Here is a 23,297-nt window from a genome sequence, read left to right on the forward strand (position 1 = left end):
GATGACTAAACAGAGGTTAAGAGGTTTATCTAAGATCGTACAACTAAGTAAGTGGTATAGCTGGTATTTGAAACCAAGTTTATCTGACTGCAAAGTCTGTGTTCAGTCCAATTTACCTCATGTTACCTCTTAACTGAGATGCATGATGAGCCTGAGAGGATATATACAAGGTTCAAGATAAAATCATCTTCATAGAGCACTCAGCCTTCCAGGATGAAACAGCTGGTGGCTGGGACTTAATGAGTTGATAAACAGTTCCTCTGAGGTACTACCCTATGGACCAGTCCTTTAATAGCAACTCCTCCTGAAAATCCAGAAGTTACTTACTTGACCAAGTGTCTTATAATAAGTTCCAGCATCTCTCGGTTCTTTTCAGGTAGCTTATATACCAAGGAATGAATAGCTCCCAGCCGGTAATCCAGGTTGTCAGACTCTGAGATAGAACAGAGAAAGACAGTTTTGTCTTTTGGGCAACTGTATCAAGTGGACTCTCTCTCTCTCTCAATCTCTTTCTCTCTCTCTCTCTCTCACACACACACACACACACACACACACACACACACACATGCACACAAAGACAATTAGAGACACAAAGAGACAAAAAGAGACACAGAGATAAATAGGCACTATGAAATAATGGTAAAGAGAGACCAAGAAAAAAGACTGAGATGGAGAGCAAAAGACTAAAAGACAAAGAGACCAAAAGGCAAAAAGAGAGATAAAAACAAAGAAATAGGCCTATAAAGTTGAAGTAGACGACAGAACAGAAAGATGAGAACATAAGACTATCTCTGAGGAAGTGTGAGTTCTAGGTACAGCAGGTTGTTCCCAAAGTTCTGCATGTAAACTTCCAGTGGAAACCCTTGCCCACACATCTTCTTATGGTGATGGGGATATGCTCTTTCTCCGGGTTCATGTGAAAATCACTGAGACATCTCAGAGTAAAGATCAAAGGTCCCTTGCCTCCACAAAAATTCATTATTAGGACGAGTCCTATGAATCTTTTTCCTGCACACCACAGAGGGTACCAAGCAAGAGAAAGGTCATATAGAGATAGGGACAGATGCTCATACATACAGTGGCCTCAGCCAAAATTTTTAATACTTATTCAGCTGCCAAACATTTTAGGGTGATTCTTTATGTCTCATTTCCCATGCAATGTTTCACCTTAATCCTCAGGTTTATCATCTACAAAATGTGATGCTAGCAGTAACAGATTAGGAGTATTAATTCACAGCACAATTGAAAAGCATTTGAAAAGGCAAAGTGATGACAAAAAGCTAAAACAGCAACTGTAAGGGAACAATTTTGTTGTCTCCTAGTAACATAAGCTAATGCTCTTGTTCTGATGGAAGAGGCATAGTCAATAAAGCCCTCATACCTGTTACATTCCTCATATTAGCCAGTTTTGTCCAAACTACTCAACTTACATTGATTTATGAAAAATAATAGAACATTTGAGTTAGACAACAAGTAGGAAGACTCTCATTTAGCAGTGGACGCAATCTGTGGATGTATTTTTGTTTTCTCCCCTCACTTTCCCTCAAGCAGTCTTCTAGGTTTATTGCTATGAACGTTATTAAGAAGGCAAGACAACACAATTAACTAGTAACATAAATACTTACTGGCAGCAGAGACCAGCTCTTTGTGAAGTCTGTAGGTCATGACAGGTTCAGAAAGATTCCTGAAATAAAGGAACACTGTAAGTTCCTTTGGGGAGGGAATAGCCAGGCCTTGGATTCTCAGTTTTGTGGGCAGCAAGGCTTAAGTTTCTGAGCCCCATAGCTTAGTGTGACCATATACATTTCTCTCTTCACCTGAAACTTTGTCAGAGGAATCCTAGTTACTAGTAATTCAATGAAAAACCTGCAAAAGTATAGGCAAATTAGTCTAGTAAGGTCTCCAATTAGTTCTCAAAAGTGAAAGGAGTTTCAAACCAGTTCTGAAAAATTCCAAAGTAGACCCACTCTGAATTCTGCTATAAAGTTCTCGCAGTTGGATAGTTCTTTAGTTTTCAAAGTGCTTCATATCTGTCCTACCATCTGATCCTTCCAATGATCCTGTGAGATGGAGCAGTTATTCCAGTCCCAGTTTAGCGGAGGAGAAAATTGAGGCCCAAAAGATTTCTTTATTTGGTAAAAAAAAAAAAAAAATGACTGAGCACCTATGGGTACCTAGCATTGTGCCAGATGTTGGGGATCCAGCGATGAGTAAGAGAGACCCCAAACCTCCAAGGAGCTAATAGTCTAGTTGAGAAGAGTGTCATATACAAAACTTTCAATATAAAATGACCAGTGTGATGATAAAATAAAGGTAGGTGGTGGGTGGCTCAGAAGAAGTAATTCACTTATAATAATAGTAAAGTCTTCATTGTTCTAAGCGATGTGCATATATTTACTAATTTAATCCTCATACCAACTCTGTAAGGTGCATATTGTTATTATCTCCATTTCATACATGAGGAAACTGAGGTTCAGAGAAGTTTAATTTAACCAAGACTACACATGCCTAGTAAATGGCAGAACTAGTCAGTCTGTCCTGAGTCTATGCTCTTAATCACTGTTATACTTCCTCCCACTGTGATTATTGTAGTAATCCAGTTGAGAGTTAATAAAGGCCTAAACAAAATTAGTGGCATCAGGGATAGAAAGAAATGATGAGAATTATTTAAAAGACATTAAAGACAGAACTTCTTCAATCATTGGGTATACTGGTGAGGGAGAAAGTCATCTGGTTTGGAAGACTGGATAGAATAGAAATTTATTCAGAAGGAAGTGGAGATCTAAGCTAGAGGGACTTTTAGGATAGCCAAAGGGAGATGTCTATTAGGCAGATGGAAGGAGTTCCTTCTAAATTTGAGAAGTGGAAATCACAAACCTAGGTGAGTGACTAAAACCATGAGAACAGATACCACTGCTCAAGGAGAGATGACCAAGCCACAGCCAATAGCTACATGAGGACTTTAATTTATTATTTGTCCAGAATAGTGTATAAAAAAGAAATGGAATTGAACCAGTCATCAGAATATAAAAAATTTGAGATATTTCACATAAAATCCATTATTTTCTAACACTACTGAAAAACTGAACGAGTTGGCTATATTGGGCCTATATGGTTATTTGTGGAAGTAAATAATATTGCTTATTATACATAAAAAAAGGTATCACTATGCAAATACAGGTTCAATATGTAATGTGTTTAATATGAAAGGAGTCTGCTTCATTCATCTTCACATCCTGGCCCCTGTGGATATTTGAATTTTCCCTCCCTCCAGTATAGCAAAAAGAGGGGAGAGTCCTGGAATATATTAGGTAGAAAGTCCATAAAGGGAACTGCTAAAATGGTTTAAAAGGTGTGAAGAAAGCCAAAAGCAAGAGATACAGTAGAATCCAAAAGAAGATAATGTTTCAAGGAGGGCTTGGTAACACCTTCAAATGCTACAAAGAAATCAAGTAAGGTAAAGACTGACAATTGTCCATTGTGTTTAGCATTGAAGAAGTCACTAGTGACCTTGGCAAGAGCAGCTTCAGTGGAGCAGAGTTGGTGGGAGGGAGACTGCAATGGGTTAAAGGGTAAACTAGGAGGTTAAGAAGTAGAGACACTGAGTGTATATTACCTCATATACTGAAGCTTGAATAGGAAGACATGAAGTATCTCTCTTATTAGGCAATCTCATCCAAGATCCTGCCTCCAATTGTCATCTATATTGTCAATGATTCACAATTTTTAGCTCAAGCTCAGAGCTCTTCTCTGAGTTTATTCCCATATATGCAATGCCTTGCTTAATACCTTGTTCTGATTTCTTCAAAGACACCCAAATTTGAAATATCTAAAACCCAACTTGCCATCTCCCTTACATTTAGTCTTTTTCTTGTGTTTCTCAAATCACTGAATGTATGACCACCATTTGGTTGTATGGGTCAGAAACATGGAAATCATTCTTTTATCTCCCTCTCCCCCATTCTCATATCTAAATTTTCTCCCCAAATTTCTTTATTATGCTTATTTCTACAAATCGATATTCCTATTCCCTACTTCAAGAAGAAGCATCATCTTTTTCATGGACCACAGCAATAGCCTGCTAATTGGTTTCTACCTCAACATATTTTGATTCCCTATAATCTGATCTCTCTCTATTTTTTTTTTCAAAATTCAAACCTCATCATGTAACTTGTTTAAAATCTCTCAATTTATTACCATTCTTTTTAAAATAAATCCATACTCCAATTCTTAAAATGTCCCATACAGCCTTGCAATGTCTGGCTCCTACACATCTCTCCCTCCCTCTCTACACTCAGTACTCCACCTATACTAGTACATGTAGTTTCTTGAAGGGGTCATCCCCTCTTTTGCTTCAAGGCCTTTGCACATGCAGTTCTCTTTGTCTGCAACTGCCTCCTCCCAGTTGACTCCAAATTATAATTTAAACCTCAGTTCAAACGGACAACCAGAATACAACAGGTCTTCCTGTTGTAAGCCTTCATACCACTTTGTGCCTTCCCTTCAGAGTACTTATTATAGTTTGTTATATTTGTATGATTGCCTGTTTTTTTTCTGCCCCTCACTGGATTATAACCTTTTTAAATTCAGAGATCACATCCATTCACAATTGTATGCCTCCTGCTTAGCACCATGCTAGACATAGACTAGCTATACAGGAAAAGTTTACTGATCCAGTAAATGGTAAAATGAATAAATGAAAAAAGACACAAAGTCAAAGAGATGTGCTTTATGGTACCATATTTATATGCTGAGAAGAAACAGCCAGTCGAAAAAGAGACATTAAAAATATAAGAGAGAGAGGATAGTTTTTGGAGTACTTTTCTGAAAATGTTAGAGATAAGGGTTGAGTTAGGTACCTATAACACAGATGGAAGAGGCCCTCTTTGAAAATATTAATGTATTTGAGAAACTTAATGGGTGTTGATTGGCTCGTGCATATTAAAGGCCCATACATAAGTCTTAAGGAAAAATCTCTTACTAGGGGTATTGCTCATTCAGGCTTTAAGGCCTGACCCTCCAATCTTTCAAAAGGGCCACACTGGTTATTATGGGATGAGCTGGGAAACATATAATGTGTGGATGTATTTAACCTATATAAATCTTTGAAAAAACTTGACTCCTTGAAGAAGGCTAAAGACAGAATCATTTACTCTCACTATTATAATCATCAGTATTCTAAAAACATACATAGTAGATTGCTCTCTATCGTCACTAAAATTACCCAAGTAACTCCAAGGAGGCCATAACCCCTGGGGGTAGGAAATAGAGGAAAAAGATGCTCCAATATAAGTGGCCTACAAGTCATAGATATATATGAGCTGTGAGCATGGATAGTACTAAATGGGGAAGGGGATGCCTTTCAATTTTCTCATCTATAAAATAGTATGGTACTACCTACCTTATAAGATTATTGTAAAAAAATGACATTGCCCATGTAAGCAACTAGAACACTGCTTAGCCCTGAATAAACCCTCGGACAACAGTACCTTTCTTCTTTTGCAGATGCAGGAGAAATACTCCTGGAAAAAGCATCCATGTTTATATAAAGTTCTAAGATTATACTACAGCAGGAAGTCATTTAACAGCAATATCTGAGACCCAATTTATTTTGGATTAATGATATTCAAGTATCTATCTTAATATCTGAAGAGTACAATAATTGAAAAAAAAGACATTTATTTAATAAAGTATGGTAAATAATATTGCACATAGAGAATAGTAAGAAATGAATGAGTTTAAATGTATATGTCCCAAATACTTTTACATAATATAAATTTATGCCAATTAACTAAATGATATATTCATTACCATCGCACATCCCCATATTTTGCTGATAAGGTAAATTTTGTTTTCCTACTTCTGTCAATTCATTCAGTTTTAACATTTTTATGGTTATACTTTCTTGTTTTTTTATTTCTATTACATGGATTAAAGCATGGAATATGGCATATAAACATACAAACACATGTATTGTTTGTGTAAATGCAATTTAACGTTTCAAAATAGTTATTATTCACCAAAACATGTTAACAACCTTGAATTGTCATAAATCCTGATATTACTAGTGAGCACATTGTGACAGCATTACATCTATGCACAATGGGCAAACTTCCATTATTTTAAGGGTATGAGTTTTAAAATAATCATTTCCCTAAGAAAAAGCAATTTTTCAATAACAATCCTATTATTTTCATCCTTCACTTGCGTAAATTCCCAGATTAAATGTCTTCTAATGCACATTCTTTGTTTTGACAGAAATCCTTTTCACTCTTTTTTTCTTTAGCATTCCTATCCAACCTCCAGAAACTATGACCACATAAGCTCCAATATCCACCCAGACAAATTTCATCAAGTGTGAAAAACAAAGTTCCAAATCATATCAGGCATACCTGAGGTAGAATTTCAAGGAGCTGGTAATTGTCTTAATGTCCCAGTCACTATAATGAAAATCAACATCTCCTGGACATTTAGGATCTATTTGAGAAAAAAAATATGAAAAAAGTTAATGTTCCAAAAGTTCTTACTTTTTACCCCTTTAAAAGAAAAATAAAGTTCATTAATTAAAACATGATTATGTTACCCAGTTTTCAAGAGATGAAAACTTTGTACAACAAATGTCTTTGATGCCTCAAAAATTTCCTTGCATTCCAGTCAGTCATGTAAGAAGCTTGGAAGTCATCTCTTCTACCCACACAACAAGAAAAAAGGTGTAATAAACCAAAAATCAACTCCTCTTAGATCTATCAGAGAACTGAGGTCATTGAACTACTGTCCCCAAACTGAAGAAATAGACAGGCATATACAGAAAATCAAAACTTATTAGAGCAGGAGCCCAGGAGCAGAAAATTCCTTGGGAACCAGTACAAGTTTAGGAAAACCTAATCTGCAATTGATAAATTGCTAGAGGTTCAGTGTGGACAGGTTTGAGAGTTAAAAATTCTCAGGGGGCCTGGTCCTATGGGGACTCCCACACTTTTGTGAATTTTACTTCCAGGAGCCCTATCAAGTTCTCATGGTGAAGATGTGAGAAAAATTTACTCATGTTTCTGTGCTTCTGAGAGGGCAAAAGAGGAAAAGTAGCTCTTTAAAAAATATGCACAACACATTTCATTCTTCTTAGTGAAGCCTACCATTAAGAGAAACTATTTTACCAGATCCTAATGTGATGGGGTTTTACTAGAACTCAACTGAACTAGGAAAATGAAAATACCCAACTCCATACCTGGACTGCCTTCCTGTCTAAGGGGAAAAACCGAAATCATACTGAGAAGTACTTGTGAAGGTCACTGGCCAGCGGCAGAGACTCACTAAAAGACATAATGATAGGATTATAGAATGTTACCCTTCCCCCCACAAATTACCACAACATCAATAGTCCTCCTGAATAGTAACAGGGGAATGCAACTAAAGAACGGTGCTTCTTAGATAATATTTAAGAAGTCTCTAGGGAAAACCGAAGACAACAGAGGAAATAAAAACAAGGTAATCAGAGATAACTGTAGCCTCTGACACATATGGTTACAGCAAACATAAACACAGGCTAAATTCTAGCAGCTAAACAAAACCTCACAGGATAGGCTTATTCACTTCAGTTCTTTTTATCATTACATCGTGTAAAGCTTACAACAAAAATTGTAAGACATACTAAAGACAAAAGACCAAAAAAAAAAAAAAAAACCAAAAACACAGTTTGAAGAGACATAGCATACCAAGTATCAGAACCAGGCTCAGATATGGCAGAGATGTTGGAATTATCAGACTGGGAATATTAAACAAGTATGATTAATATGCTATGGACTGTAATGGATAAATGGACAACATAAAAAAGGAGATAAATTAGGTAAGCAGAGAGATAGAAGCTTTAAGAACCAAAAGGAAAGTCTAGAAATCAAAAACACCATAACATAAATGAAGAATTCCCTTAATGAGCTCATCTATGAACTGGACACAGTTGAGGAAATAATCAGTGAGTCTGAAGAAATGTCAATAGAAATTTTGAAAAGAAAAGAGGAAAAAGAAAGAAAAAGACAGAATATCCAAGAACTGTAACATAATAACAAAAGGTGTAACATACATGTAAGGGGAATATCAGAAGAAGAAAAAAAAAGGAATAGCAGAAATATCTGAAATAATAATGATTGAGAATTTCCCCAAACCAATTATAAATATGACAGCACAGATCCAGTAAGCTCAGAAAACACCAAGCAGGTTATACACCAAAACAATCCACACTTAGGTATAACATATTCAACTAAACAAAATCAAAGACAAAACATCTTGATAGAAGTCAGAAGGAAAACAAAACCAAAAACAAAAACGATCTTGCCAAATTGGAGAAGGATAAGAATTACATCATACTCATCTTTCAGAAACCACACAAACAAGAAGAGAATGGAGTGAAATATTTAAAGTATTCAAAGTAAAGAAGACCAGCCTGAATTCTGTACACAGTAAAATTATCTTTTAAAAGTGAAGGAGAAATAAAGACTCTTTCAGATACAGAAATATGGAGGAACTCTGTCAACGGTAGACCTGCCTTGCAAAAGATATTAAAAGAAGTTCTTCACAAGAAAGTTGAGGTCAAAAACTCAGATCTATATGAAGAAAGAAAGAGCATTAGAGGAGGAATTAATGATGGTAAATAAAACTTTGTATTTGACTTAATCTTTCTTGGCCTAACAGGTAAAGTTCAAAATAATATAAACAATGTATCCAGTAATTATAGCTTATGAAAAAGTGAAATGAATGATAATAATATTAATGAGGATTAGAGACAGTAATTAAGAATAATACTTTGTCATAAGGTACGGGCACTACTTGTGTAGTAGCATAGTGTTATTTGACAGAGGATCTGAATAACATGAATGTATATTAAAAATATAAGGGCAACCACTAAAAAAAAGTTTTTAAAAGAATATAATTGATATACTAACAGAAGAGAAATCATACAAAGTAGTCAGTTAAACCCAGAGAAGGAAGAAAAAGAGTGGGAGACAAAAAAGAAGCAAATAAGAAAGACAATGAATAGAAAACCGTAACAAATATGGTAGATACTAATCCAGCTATATCAATAATAACTTTAAATATAAGTGGTACAAATATGTTAATTACAAGATATAGACTGTCAAGAGTGTATTAAAAAACAAGACTCAATTGTATATTGTCTACAAGAAACCAACTTTAAATATAAAGACACATATAGATTAAAAATTAATGGATAGAAACAGGTATGTCATACTAACAATAATCAAAAGAAAGCTGGAGTAGCTGTATTCATTTCAAACAATGCAGACTTTAGATCAAGAAAAATTATAAGGTATAAAGAGGGGCATAGCATAAAAAGGAGTGATTCTCAAGGAAGACTGAACATTTCTTAACAGGTATGCATCCAACAACAAAGTATCCAAATATGTAAGGCAAAAACTGATAAAACTGCAAGAAAATGAATCTACTATTATCACTAAAGACTTCAACACACTTCCTTCAGACAGACGCAATAGGCAGAAAGTTGGAAAGTATACAATTGAACTAAATAAGACCACTGATCATTTGGACCTAATAGACATTTGTAGACTACTTCATCTAACAATAGGAGGATAAACATTCTTCTCAAGTCCATATAGAACATTCACCAAGACAGACCACAGTCAGGGCAAAAAAACATACCTGAACATATTTAGAACAGAAATCACATAAAATATGCTCTCAGAAAATGAAATTAAACTAGAAATCAATAACAGTAAGATACCTGAAAAATCCCCAAATACATGGAGATTAAACAACACACTTCAAGTTATTTAGGTGAGTCAAAAAATAAATCTCAAGAGACATTTTAAAATATTTCAAGTGAAAGGAAAATAAAAATACAAGTTATAAAAATTTGTGGGGTGTAGCAAAAGCAATGCTTTAAAGGAAATACATAGCACTGAATGCATATATTTAAAAAAAGAGGGATGAGCTAAAATAAAATGAATCATCTCAACTTCCACCTTATGAAACTACAAAAAGAAAAGCAACCCCAAAGGAAGAAGAAGGAAAGAAATAATAAAAGTTAGAGTAAAAATCCATGAAATTGAAACAGGAAATCAATAGAGAAAATCAATAAAACCAAAAGATGGCTCTTTGAAAAAATCCAAAATAAAGATAAACGTCTAGCCAGTTTAATTAAGAAAAAAAGAGAAGACATAAATAACTAATATCAGAAGAGAGATAATCAACTACTGATCCTGTGGACATTGAAAGAAAAAAATAGAGAAATATTATGAATAGTTCTATGCCTATAAATTTGATAATCTTGATGAAATGGACCAGTTCCTACAAAGATGAAATTTACCAAAATACAAACATAAGGATATAGACAATCTGAATAGATTGGTAGCTATTAAAAAAAAAAAACTGAGTCAGAAATGAATTACATGCTAAAACAGAAACCACCGGGTCCAGAGGGATTCCCTGGTAAATCTAACAAAACATTTAATGAAAAAAAAAAAAAAAAAACACCATATCACTCCTATATAATGTTTTCCAGAAAATAGAAGCAAAGGGAATATTTCCTAAATCATTCTTTGAGACCAGCATTACTTGAATGACACAAAAGTCATTGTGATGAAGGAAAACAACAAATGAAATATCTCTCATGAAAATGCAAAATCCTGAATTAAACATTAACAAATAGAATACAACATAGTATAAAACCCATGAACAAGTGGGATTAATTGCAGGTATGTAACGCTGATTCAATTTTCAAAAATCAATTACTGTAATTCATCACATCCATAGGTTAGTTCTTCTTTAGAGTAAGCATGTGATTGTATTAATAGATGCAGAAAAAGCATTTGAAAAATGCAATACTCATTCACAATAAAAAACCATCAGGAAACTAGTGATAGAAATGAACTCAATTTGATAAAGAGCATCTACAAAAAACAGGAAGCTAACATAACAGGAAGCTTAACACTGTTAAGTAACAGTGAAAGATAGAATGCTTTTCTCCAAAGATCAGGAACAAAGCAAAGATGTCCTCTCTCACCACTCCTATTAAACATCAAACTGGAAATCTTAGTTAATAAAATAATAAAAGGGAGTATAAGGTATACAGTTTGGGAAGGAAAAATGAAAATTGCCTTTGTTACAGATATAATGACTGTCTATGCAGAACATCCCAAACAGTCAACAAGAACAACAAAAATCCAGGGAGAAGAGAAGATGGCGAAGAAGCATGGAAACCCTTACCTTGTCTCATACCTGAAACACAGCTAGATCAGCACCAAACCATTTTTGCACACCTTGGAAACTGATCTGAATATTAAACACAAAAATCTGCAAAACTTGAACCACAGAACTTGGCAGGTACAGAGTGCGGAGAGGAGAGTTGAACTAGGGGAGAGAAAAGCCTTGGAGTGTAGGGAACTGTTTTTGCAGAGAGACAACAGAGAAAGGGGGAGAGTGAAGCACATAAGGAGAATGCAGGAAAAACACTCCCCTGAAAGCAGCTGAAGAGAAAGAGAGAGAAAGAGTGAAAACACAGGGGATGAAAACAAGAAATCTGTTCCCCAAAACCACTGACAGGAAGAAAGGAGAAGGTTTCAATACCACCAGGATTCTATAAACAGTGGAGGTCAGAGTCTGAAGTTCTGGAGCTCAGTGCCTGGCAGTACCCTAGTGAGGAAATAGGGCAAATCTCCAGGAACAGGCAGAGGGGTCTGAGAGGTCCGTGTGCTACATGGGGAGAACTGTTTCCCCTGCTTAGAGAACCCTTTGGTAGAAACCATACAGCTTTGCCACACATAAAGGTCCCAGGAGACCCCGAGAGCATCCATGTTTGCTGGTACTGGGACATAGATGCCAGGATACTGTGAAACCTGGCACAACCTGTGTGTTGTGATTCACCACAGTCTCTGAATCTCTGCCACTGCGTGATTGCATGAACATTCTCTGGGGTAAGCCAGCATCACTGGCCATTGCTCAGTGAGACCCTCTGCCAGAGAGTCAGTGTGGGTTCAAGCCGCAGGGGTCTCTGAAGTGTGGGGTTTGAAACACAGCCCCATCTAAGATAAAACTCTGGAGGGAGGTGCCACCTTGCAGGTGGATGGCTTGGACATGGACAGGGTAGAGACAGGGAGTGGACAGAGACCTGATACAAAGGAGGGATGGTAAATCATGGGTCAGTGAGAGCGTAAAGTCCCTGGGCCAGAGACTAGGGAATTGGGTGAAGACGTTTCCACCTTTCTCGAGCATGAGCATGCGCATGCATGCTCACTCATACGTGCACCACACTGATCCACCCCAGTAAGATATGCAGTGCCACCTAGTGGAGAACAGAGCCATTACACCAACCTCCACCCAACTGCACCCTCCAAGCACAATACCCTAGAAGACCAACATAAGTCCCTCCATCTGCTTAGGGTATGAACATGGACTATAGAGTGCTTGATAGTGTCAGTTCTAGGGGAAAGTGGATGTAACTTCATTCAAGTTTCACTCTGTTTACTGGCTCATTTTTTAGTATTTTGCTTCTGTTTTTGTTTAAGTTGTGTTTTTTTTCTTCCTTTATCTTGGATACAGAAAGAGAAAAAAATATTTTTTGTTTTCTTTTTCTTAATTTTTAAAATTATCTTTTACCTTATTATATTTTTATTCTATTCATTTTATTTCATTTCATTCTCTTTTATCATATTTTTTTTAATTTTTAAATTTTTCTTACCTTTTTTTCCTTTCTTTCCATTTTTTCTCTATTCTATCAAGCTTATTACAAGCAGAACAAAATACACCAATGATCTAGCTTCTTTTATTTGATTTTGTGGTTGGTTTTTAATTTTTTAATTTTAATTTTATTAATTTTTTTCTTCCTCCAAAGTGACAAAATGATGGAATTTACCCCAAAAAAGAACAGGAAGAAATGACAGCCAGGGTCTTAATCAACACAGATATAGGCAAGATGTTTGAACTACAATTTACAACCATGATAATAAGAATACTAGCTGGGGTTGAAAAAAAAGCCCTTTCTGTAAGGAAAAAAAGTAAGAACTCAAATAAATATAATCATGAATGAAAGAGGAGACATCACAATGAAAACCACAGAGACACAAACAATAATAAGAGAATATTATGAGCAATTATATGCCAACAAATTGGGCAATCTGGAAGAAATGGACAAATTACTAGAAACATATAAACTACCAAAACTGAAACTAGAAATAGAAATTTTGAACAGACTCATAACCAGTAAATAAATTGAATTAGTAATCAAAAATATCCCAACAAACAAGAGTTCACGTCCAGATGGCTTTCCAGAGGAATTCTACAAAACATTTAAAGAAGAGTTAACACCTATTCTTTTGAATATGTTCCAAAAAAATAAAAATGGAAGTAAAACTTCCAAACTGATTCTATGCGACCAGCATTACCTTGATTCCAATAACAAAGATACCACTAAAAAGGAGAACTAGAGACCAATTTCCTGTTGAACATGCAAAAATTATCAACAAGATATGAGCAAACTGGATCCAACAATACATTAAAATAATTATTCACCAGGATCAAGTGGGATTTATTCTTTGGACACAGGGCTGGTTCAATATCTGAAAATCAATCAATGTGATACATCACCTTAACAAAAGATAGGATAACAACCATATGATCCTCTCAATAGATGCAGAGAAAGGATCTGACAAAATACAGCATCCTTTCTTGATAAAAATCCTCAAGAAAGTAGGGATAGAAGGATCATACCTCAACATCCTAAAGGTCATATACGAAAGACCTACTGCTAATATCATTGTCAATGCGAAAAAAAACAGAGAGGTTTCCTCTCAATGTCAGGAACACGACTAGGATGTCCACTCTGACCACTCTTATTCAGCATAATGTTGGAAGTCTCAGCCTCAGGAATTAGACAATACAAAGAAATAAAATGCATCAAAATTGGCAAGGAGGAAGTCAAACTTTCACTCTTCATAGATGACAAGATACTCTTATGTGGAAAACCCAAAAGACTCCACCAAAAACTGCTATAACTGATACATGGATTCAGCAAAGTCATGGGATATAAAATCAATGTACAGAAATCGGTTGAATTCCTATACACCAACAGTGAAGCAACAGAAAGAGAAATCAAGGAAGCGATCCCATTTACAATTGCACCGAAAAACATAAAATGTCTAGGAATAAACTTAACCAAAGAGGTGAAAAATCTATACACTGAAAACTATAGAAGGTTTATGAAAGAAATTAAAGAAGACACACACAAAAAAAATGTAAAAACATACCATGTTCATGAATTGGAAGAATATTGTTAAAATGTTGGTATTACCCAAAGCAATCTACACACTCAATGCAATCCTATCAAAATAATACCAGCATTCTTCACAGAGCTAGAACAAATAATGCTAAAATTTGTATGGAACCAGAAAAGACCCCGAATAGCCAAAGCAATCCTGGAAAAAAAAAAAAAACAAAGCTGGAGGTATCACATTTATGGACCTCAAGCTCTATTACAAAGCTGTAATCATCAAGACACTATGGTACTGGCACAAAAACAGACACACAGATCAATGGAACAGAATAGAGGACCCAGAAATAGACCCACAAATGTATAGCCAACTAATTTTGATAAAGCAGGAAAGAATATTCAATGGAAAAAAGGCAAGTGTCTTCAGCAAATGGTGCTGGAAAACTTGGATAATGACATGCAGAAGAATGAATCTGGACCACCTTCTTAAACCATACACAAAAATAAACTCAAAATGGATGAAAGACCAAAGTGGAAGACAAGAAGCCATCAAAATCCAAGAGGAGAAAACAGGCAACAACATCTTTGACATCAGCCACAGCAATTTCTTACTTGACATGTCTCCAAGGCAAGGTCAATAAAAGCAAAAAATGAACTATTGGGACCTCTTCAAGATAAAAACTTCTGCACAGCAAAGCAAACAATCAGCAAAACTAAAAGGCAACCAATGGAATGGGAGAAGACAAATGACATATGACAAATGACATATCAGAAAAAATCTATAATGAACTTATCAAACTCAACACCCAAAAAAAGCAAATAATCCAGTGAAGAAGGGGCAAAAGACTAAAATAGACACTTTTCCAAAGAAGACATCCAGATGCCTAACAGACACATGAAAAGATGCTCAACATCACTCACCAGCAGGGAAATCAAAACCACAATGAGATACCACCTCACGCCTGTCAGAATGGCTAACATTAACAACTCAGATAACAACAGATGTTGGTGAGGATGTGGAGAAAGAGTAAACATTTCACACTGCTGGTGGGAATGCAAACTGGTGCAGCTACCCTGGAAAACAGTATAGAGATTCCTCAAAAAATTAAAAATAGAACTACCCTATGACCTAGCAATTACACTACTAGGTATTTATCCAAAGGTTATAGGACTGCTATTTTGAAGGGCACATGCACCGCAGCGTTTATAGCAGCACTATCAACAAGAATCAAAGTATGGAAAGGGCCCAAATTTCCATCGACTGATGAATGGATAAAGTAGATGTGGTATATATATATATACACAATGGAATGTGACTTGGCGATGACAAAGAATAAAATTTTGCCTTTAGCAACAATATGGATGGAAGTAGTGCATTATGCTAAGCAAAATAACTCAGAGAAAGACAAATACATAATTTCACTCATATGTGGAATTTAAAATACACAACAGATGAACATTAGGGAATGGAATAAAAAAAACAGAGAAGGAGGCAAACCATAAAAGTCTGCTAAAAACAGAGAACAAACTGAGGCTGCTAAAGGGGTTACAGATAGGGGGATGGGCTAAATGGACAAGGGGCATTAAGGAGGACACTTGTTGGATTGAGCACTGGGTGTTATATATGCAATGAATCAGTAAATTCTATTCCTAAAATTATTATTATACTATATGTTAACTAACCTAGATTTAAATTAAAAAAAAATAATAAAATGAAATGAATCTGAAAAAAAAGGAACAACAAAAATCCTGGAAGTAATGAAAAATTATAGCAAAACTGCAGGATACAAGGTTAATAAACAAAAGTCAACTGCCTTCTCATATACCAACAATAAACAATTTGAATATGAAATTAAATACATAATACCATTTATATTAGCACCATAAAATGAAAAACTTAGGTATAAATACAATAAGAGATGTGCAAGATCTATATGAAGACTGCAAAATCTTGATAAAATACAGATCTAAATAAATGGGCAGATAGTCCATATACATGGACAGGAAGACTCAATATGTCTTTCTTCCCAGCTTTCCAATGATTTTATTTATTAAATGAAATATAAATAAAATCCAAGCAAATTAATTTATGGACATCAAGAAGTGACATGAAAGTTTATATGAAAACACAATAGATACAGAATAGGCAATGTAATAATGGGGGAGAAAAATAAAGTCTGAAGAGTGACACTATCCAACTTCAAACTTATTATAATTCTATAGTAATCAAGGAAGAAAATGAGTGTCTTAGTTCAGGCTACTATAACAAATTACCATAGACTGGGTAGCTGATAAATGACATAAAGCTATTTTCACTGTTCTGGAGGCTGGAAGTCCAAAATCAGGATATATGGTCTGGTCAGGTCAATAAGACCCTCTTCCAAGCTGCAGCCCACAAACTATCCAATGTGCCCTCACATGGTGGAAGGGACAAGGATCTCTCTGGAGTCTCTTATAAGAGTACTAATCACCTCTCAAACGCTCACCTCCAAACACTATCACTTTGGGGGGTTAAGATTCAACATGAATTTTAGGGAGACATATTCAAACCATAGCATTCCACCTCTGGTTCCTCAGAATTTGTGTCCTTGTTACATGTAAAACACATTCATTCCATCACTAGAGCCCCCAAAATTAACTCTTTCCAGAATCAACTTAAAAGTCTATGCCCATTTTTAATTTGTTTGAGAAATCTCCATAATATTTTCCACAGTGGCTGTACCAATTTGCATTCCCACCAACAGTGTATGAAGAGGGTTCTTTTGTCTCCACATCCTCACCAACATTTGTTATTTCTGGTCTTTTTTATTTTAGCCATTCTAACATGTATAAGGTTATATCTTATTGTGGTATTTATTGGCATTTCCCTGATGATTAGTGGTGTGGAGCATCTTTTCATGTCTGTTGGCCATCTGTATATCTTCTTTAGAAAAAAAAAATGTCTAGTTAGTTCCTCTGCCCATTTTTAATTCCATAGTTTGTTCTTTTGGTGTTGAGTTGTATAAGTGCTCTATGAATAAGGAAGATGCTAAAGTTTCCTGGAACATGCTAAAGTTTACACAAGACAATGAACTAAGACAAATGACTAAAAGAATTCCTTCAAAAAAGAATAAATGAGAATTTGTGTTACTTGATAAGAAAATGATTAGTGATGCTACAATTGTAGCAAAATCATACTAGTATAAGAACAGTCATACAAGTAGAAAAAATGAAAAGCCCAGGAAAAAAACATCATGTGAATATAACAACCTAACACACAATAAAAACAGAATTATAAATTAGTTAATAAGATGTGTTCAACACATGGAATTTAAAAAAAAATTAACTCTTTAGGGGAAAAGTTAGATCCCTATTTCATAATGGAACAATATACTTAGTTAGGGAATGACTTTTTGAGCATGCTAGAAAATAAAGTTTTGAATGCACCCTGGAGCATACTATGGGTATATTGCAAAGGTGTCAAGTTCTAGAAAATGGAATAGAGATGACCACTTGAGACCTGTACTGGGGTCATGACTTGATGTGGAGCATGCACTAAAATGAAAGTATGCATTCTCAAAATGAGCCTATAGTAAGGTGCCAAACTGCAACAAATTTTATTGGGGAGCCTTGCAAAAATGTTGATCCCTGGATCTCAAGAGACCAAATCATTGAGTCTAGAATTAGACCTATGAATTTGTTTGTTCATTTGTTTGCTTAATAACAATTTCTCAAAGATGATTATAGGCTGAGGCTGGTTTTCTGTCATGTAATGTGATAGATAATCAGATTGGGAGTAAGAATAATCATAGAAATATCTTGAACAAAGTTCTAACCAACACTTCAAATGAGTACCATGATCTTTTGTTACATGTAGAGGCAAAACAACAACAACAACAAAAAAAAAACAAAACCAAATCCAAAACAAAAACAAAAAACTCAACAACCCATAACAGCAAGAAAGTTACAATCGTTCTTCTGAAACACATGAGTTATGCCAGAGTGTCTCAATTAATTAAAAATAAAAGTTAATAATATATTACTGTGAAAATCCTTGTTGCATAAATAGTAAGATCAGTTTTGATGGTTTATAGTTGATAAAACTGATCAAGTGAGAAGATGCAACAGACGTGATTAATAGAAAGTATAGTCAGAAATAAGCCCATCAGGCTCTGATGCTAGCTGGCAAGCAGCAATTACTAATGTGAGAATTGATCAGTTTCATGAAGTTACAGTTTTGATAGCTGTATTTTAGGATCTTACTCATCCTCATATAAAACCCAGAAATGCCAGACTAAAGAATAGCTAAAAGAAAGGTCACTTGTTCTTTTATTGTTGCTGTATATAAGATGCGTGTGTCACCAGTGCAGTGATAAAAAGAAAATCCACCTGTAGAAGAACAAATGTTATATAAACTATGGCAGGGGAAGATGTTCAAATACTTAATAATTAGTAATGGCACAATTTCCATTAATTGGCAGAGATACTGGTTATAAACTCCAAAAATAGCCACACTGGTGCCTCCCAACTATTTCAGACCTGGATCCTGTTGTATATGTAGGAAAGAGGTGTGTGACCTCATAAAAAGGTGGAAACTACCTTATCAGCTTAAAGTAAATCCATCTGTGGCCTACTGGTTCTCTTAGATTCAAATTATAGAAAGATTATTAATAACATTTATAACCCTAGAGCAATAATTCTACTTCAGCAAATCTACCCAAAGTATACATTACAATTTATTCTACAAATATGTCATCACAAAAAAGGAAGCAAGTTAAATGCTCAAAAGGAAGGAAATGACTTGATAAACATTGGTTCTTTTATTTGCCACAATATTATGTAGCCATTCAAATATTTACAAAGTATTTTTAACTATATGAGAAAATGCTTACGTCAAGGTAATGCTGGACATGTAAATCTACATCTCCCTACACATACCCCATAAAACAACATGCAACCACCAGAAAAAAACAGGGCTACACAAAGCCATGTACCCCACATAACAAATACATACAGAATAGCCAAATTCCAAATCACCTGAAAGTAGAAAAATGGACACCAAATCCCAGGGAGCTATCGCTAATATTCCTTCTCCACAAACCAATACAGGGAGAAAGTGCAATGCTGGAAAAAGTATGTTCATAAGAAAATAAGGGGTCTTGGGGCACCTGGGTGGCGCAGTCAGTTAAGCGTCCGACTTCAGCCAGGTCACGATCTTGCGGTCCGTGAATTTGAGCCCTGCGTTGGGCTCTGGGCTGATGGCTCAGAGCCTGGAGCCTGTTTCCGATTCTGTGTCTCCCACTCTCTCTGCCCCTCCCCCATTCATGCTCTGTCTCTCTCTGACCCAAAAATAAATAAACGTTGAAAAAAAAATTCAAAAAAAAAAGAAAAGAAAATAAGGGGTCTAGAGGCATAAAATTAATCTAAAACTAGCACCAGAAAGACAAAGTCTACACAAAGTATAAAAATAATGAAAAACACGGTAAATCAGAGCACTTTTGGAAGAGTGTTCTAAGTGATCTTCAAAAGGAAGCCATGGAAATATATTGCTCCTAGGAAAGGAAAGCTCAAAACATAAGGGAGAGACATCAGCCAAAGGGAAGTAATGAAAAAGAGGAACATTTAGGAATGGGTAAAGATCTACTAGGCAAATGGAATCAATATCAGACAAAGAAAATTTCAAGCCCAAAAGCACTACATGAGAGTAAGAACACTTTTTAGTGCTAAAAGCCATGCTCAGAATGAAAATAAAATAGCTATGAGCATCTGCACATAAAATAACATAGCAACCAACATTCTAAAGCAAAAAAGGGTATAAAAGAAGCCATCAATAGGGACTTCAAGGAGATATGGTGGAGAAGGAAGACTCTAAACTCACGTCTTCCCAAGGATACAATTAGATAACACTTACACCAGAGCAAAAAACCCAGAAAAGGACCCAAAGACTAGCAAAATAACTCCACAACTAAATGTAGAGAAGAGGCCACATTGAAGAGGATAGGAAAGGCAAAGATTTGGTGAGAACCTAAACCCTGCAGGTCTGAATGCTGGATGGGTGGGGGGGTGGGAGGAGCTGCATGCACAGAGAGGAGCAAGAAACAGACTAGCACACTGGGGCACCTAGAAAGGGAAGACAAATAACCACAGAATTTAGCTTTGAAAATCAGAGGGGCCAAATTTGGTGAGTGCTTACAACCAGCAGGAATTAAATCCTAGAACTATAAAAATCAGCAGGCTTGGCTCTGAGATGGCAATAGGAAGCTAAGCGCCTATCCTTAAAGAAACAGCACAAAAAACAGCCTGTGGAGATACATCTTGGAAGCAGCAGTTTGAAAAGCACTTGGGTTACAAGAGGGAGAACTAGTTACTAATCTCAGAGTTCACTGAGGGACTTCACCAGGAACAAAGGAGCTGGCAGGCAATGTTTTCCTCCCTGGCCCAACATCATAAATGTACAGTCACCTGTGGGAACCAGAGCAGCACCAACACTCACTACCTAACTGACCTACACCAACAGCACAAATCACCAGCCAGACCTGCCTCAATCCTGGTGATATAGATGCCCACTGCAGAGGACTCATGCAAACTTTGCCAACATTGGGTCTATCGATATCCCACAGAGAATGAGCACACCTTGTTAAAATTACACCCCCTGACCACCATGTTGTGTTGAGCAACTGGCCCAGGTCTCTGTGGCAGATGTGAATCCCCAGTGGAAGAGGACCAGCACTTATGGCACTGTGGCCCGTTCAATCTGCTTGAGTTTTGTGCAATGGCCTGGCCATTCCCAGTCTCCACAGTGGCTGTGCATCCCTATGGAGGAGGACAAGTGCCACCTAGTTAAAAGTGCACATCCCGACCACTACTTTCAAGAGCAAGAGGTAAAACTGACCTTCCTAAAACACAGAAACAGACACAAAGAGATAGGCAAAATGAGGAGACAGAAGACTATGTCACAAATGAAAAAATAGGGCAAAACCACTGCAAGAAACCTAAGCAAAAAGGATATAAGTAACATGCCTGATAAAGAATTTGAAATAATGATCATAAAGATACTCACTGAACTTGAGAAAAGAGTAGAGGACATCAGTGAGACTCTTAACACAGAGATAAAAAAGAACCAATTAGAGATGAAGAAGACAGTAAATGAAATTAAGAATACAACTGATGGAATAAATAGTGGCTGGAAGAAACAGAGGAATGAGTAAATGACCTAGAAGACAGAGTAATGGAAAGTAAATAAAGATAAACAAATAGAAAAATAATTATGCAAAATTAGAACAGTCTTAGGGAAGTCATTGACTCTATCAAACATAACATTCACATTATAGCATTCCCAGAAGGAAAGGACAGAGAAAAGGGGGCAGGGCATTTATTTCAAGAAATAATCACTGAAAATGTCCCTAATCTAAGGAAGTAAAAGGGTATTCAAATTCAAGGGAAACAGGGATCTACCAAGACACACAGTAACTAAAATGGAAAAAGTTATGATAAAGAAAAAGTTTTGAAATCAGCAGAAGAAGACAGTTACATACTAAAGAAACTGCATAAGGCAACCAGCAATTTTTCAACAGAAACTTTACAAGTCAGAAGGGAGTGGCATGATATATTTAAAGTGTTGAAAGGGAAAAATATACAGCCAAGAATAGCTATCCAACAAGGCTATCATTGAGTAGAAGGAGAGAAAAAGAATTTCTCAAACAAACACTAAAGGAGTTAATGACCACTAAACTGCCCCTACAAGAAATATTAAAAGGGATTCTTTGAGTGGAAAGGAAAGACCACAAGTGAGAGTATGAAAAGAAGGAAACATAGATGCAGTAACAATAAGTATTTCTGTAAAGGGATTCAAAAAATAAAAGCATGTAAAATATAATGACATATACCTAAAATGGTGGGGGGTGGAGAGCCAGAGGAGTTAAGAAAGTTTTCAAATGAAAGTGACCATCAACTAAATATACACTGCTCTAGACATATGTTATATACAATCATAATGGTAACCACAAATCAAAACCAATTAATCGTTATGCAAAGAATAAAGAAATCGAGGTTTATCACCATAGAAAACCAAGAAACCATGAAAGACAGAAAGAGAAGAAAGGATCAGAAAAACTACCAAAAAAAAGACAAGTAATAAAATGGCAATAAGTACATATTTATCAAAAGTTATTTTGAATGTAAATGCATTATACTCCCCATTCAAAAGACACAGGGTGACAAAATGGATAAGAAAAACAAGATGGACTTATATGCTGCCCACAAAACATTCATTTCAGACCAAAGACATTTGCAAATTGACAGTGAGGGGTTGGAGAAACATTTACCAGGCAAATGGATGTCAAAAGCCAGAGTAGCAGTACTTTGACAAAATAGACTTTAAAACAAAGTCTGTAAAGAGAAATAAATAAATAAATAAATAAATAAATAGACAAAGAAGAATACTATATAATAATAAAGGGTACAATCCAAGAAGAAGATATAACCATTTTAAATAATTATGCACGCAACATAGGACCACCCAAATAAATAAATAAAACAGTTAATGACAAACCAAAAGGAACTAAACAACAGTAATACAATAATTGTAGGGGAATTTAACACCCAAGTACAACAATGGACAGATTAGCCAAACAGAAAATCAAGAAGGACACAGTGGCTTTGAATGACACACTGGACCAGATGGATTTAACAGATATATTCAGAACATTCCATTGTAAAGCAGAAGAATACACATTCTTTTCAAGAGCACAAGGAACATTCTCCAGAATAGATCACATATTAAGTCACAAAACAGGACTCAAGAAATACAAAATGATTGAAATCATACCATGCGCCTTTTCTGACCACAATAGCTAGAAGTCAACCACAGGAAAATTTTGAAAACACCACAAATACATGGAGGTTAAACAATCTGCTATGAAACAGTGAATGGTAAAGCAGGAAATCAAAGAAGAAATTTAAAAAAATAGGTGAAAACAAATGAAAATGAGAACATACAGTTCAAAACCTTTGGAATGCATTGAAAGTATTGAAAGTGGTCCTAAAAGGGAAGGCTATAGCAATACAGGTCTGTATCAAGAGGGAA

The 23,297-nt window shown here is 35.7% G+C and overlaps 1 protein-coding gene across 6 annotated transcripts in view; it reads right to left on the reverse strand.

Annotated features, from left to right (window-relative positions):
• The window catches only part of OPHN1 (oligophrenin 1), a 594,929-nt gene that overhangs the window by 164,241 nt on the left and 407,391 nt on the right, over positions 1 to 23,297 (reverse strand). For all 6 annotated transcript variants that reach the window (XM_023249184.2, XM_045051063.1, XM_023249185.2 and 3 more), the window contains 3 exons: positions 6,393 to 6,477; positions 1,626 to 1,684; positions 328 to 433 (listed from right to left, as the gene is read on the reverse strand). In XM_023249184.2, the coding sequence (XP_023104952.1) occupies positions 328 to 433; positions 1,626 to 1,684; positions 6,393 to 6,477 (250 nt within the window). The remainder of the gene's footprint in view (positions 1 to 327; positions 434 to 1,625; positions 1,685 to 6,392; positions 6,478 to 23,297) is intronic.

Source organism: Felis catus, chromosome X (assembly GCF_018350175.1).
Source record: "Felis catus isolate Fca126 chromosome X, F.catus_Fca126_mat1.0, whole genome shotgun sequence".
NCBI lineage: Eukaryota > Metazoa > Chordata > Mammalia > Carnivora > Felidae > Felis > Felis catus.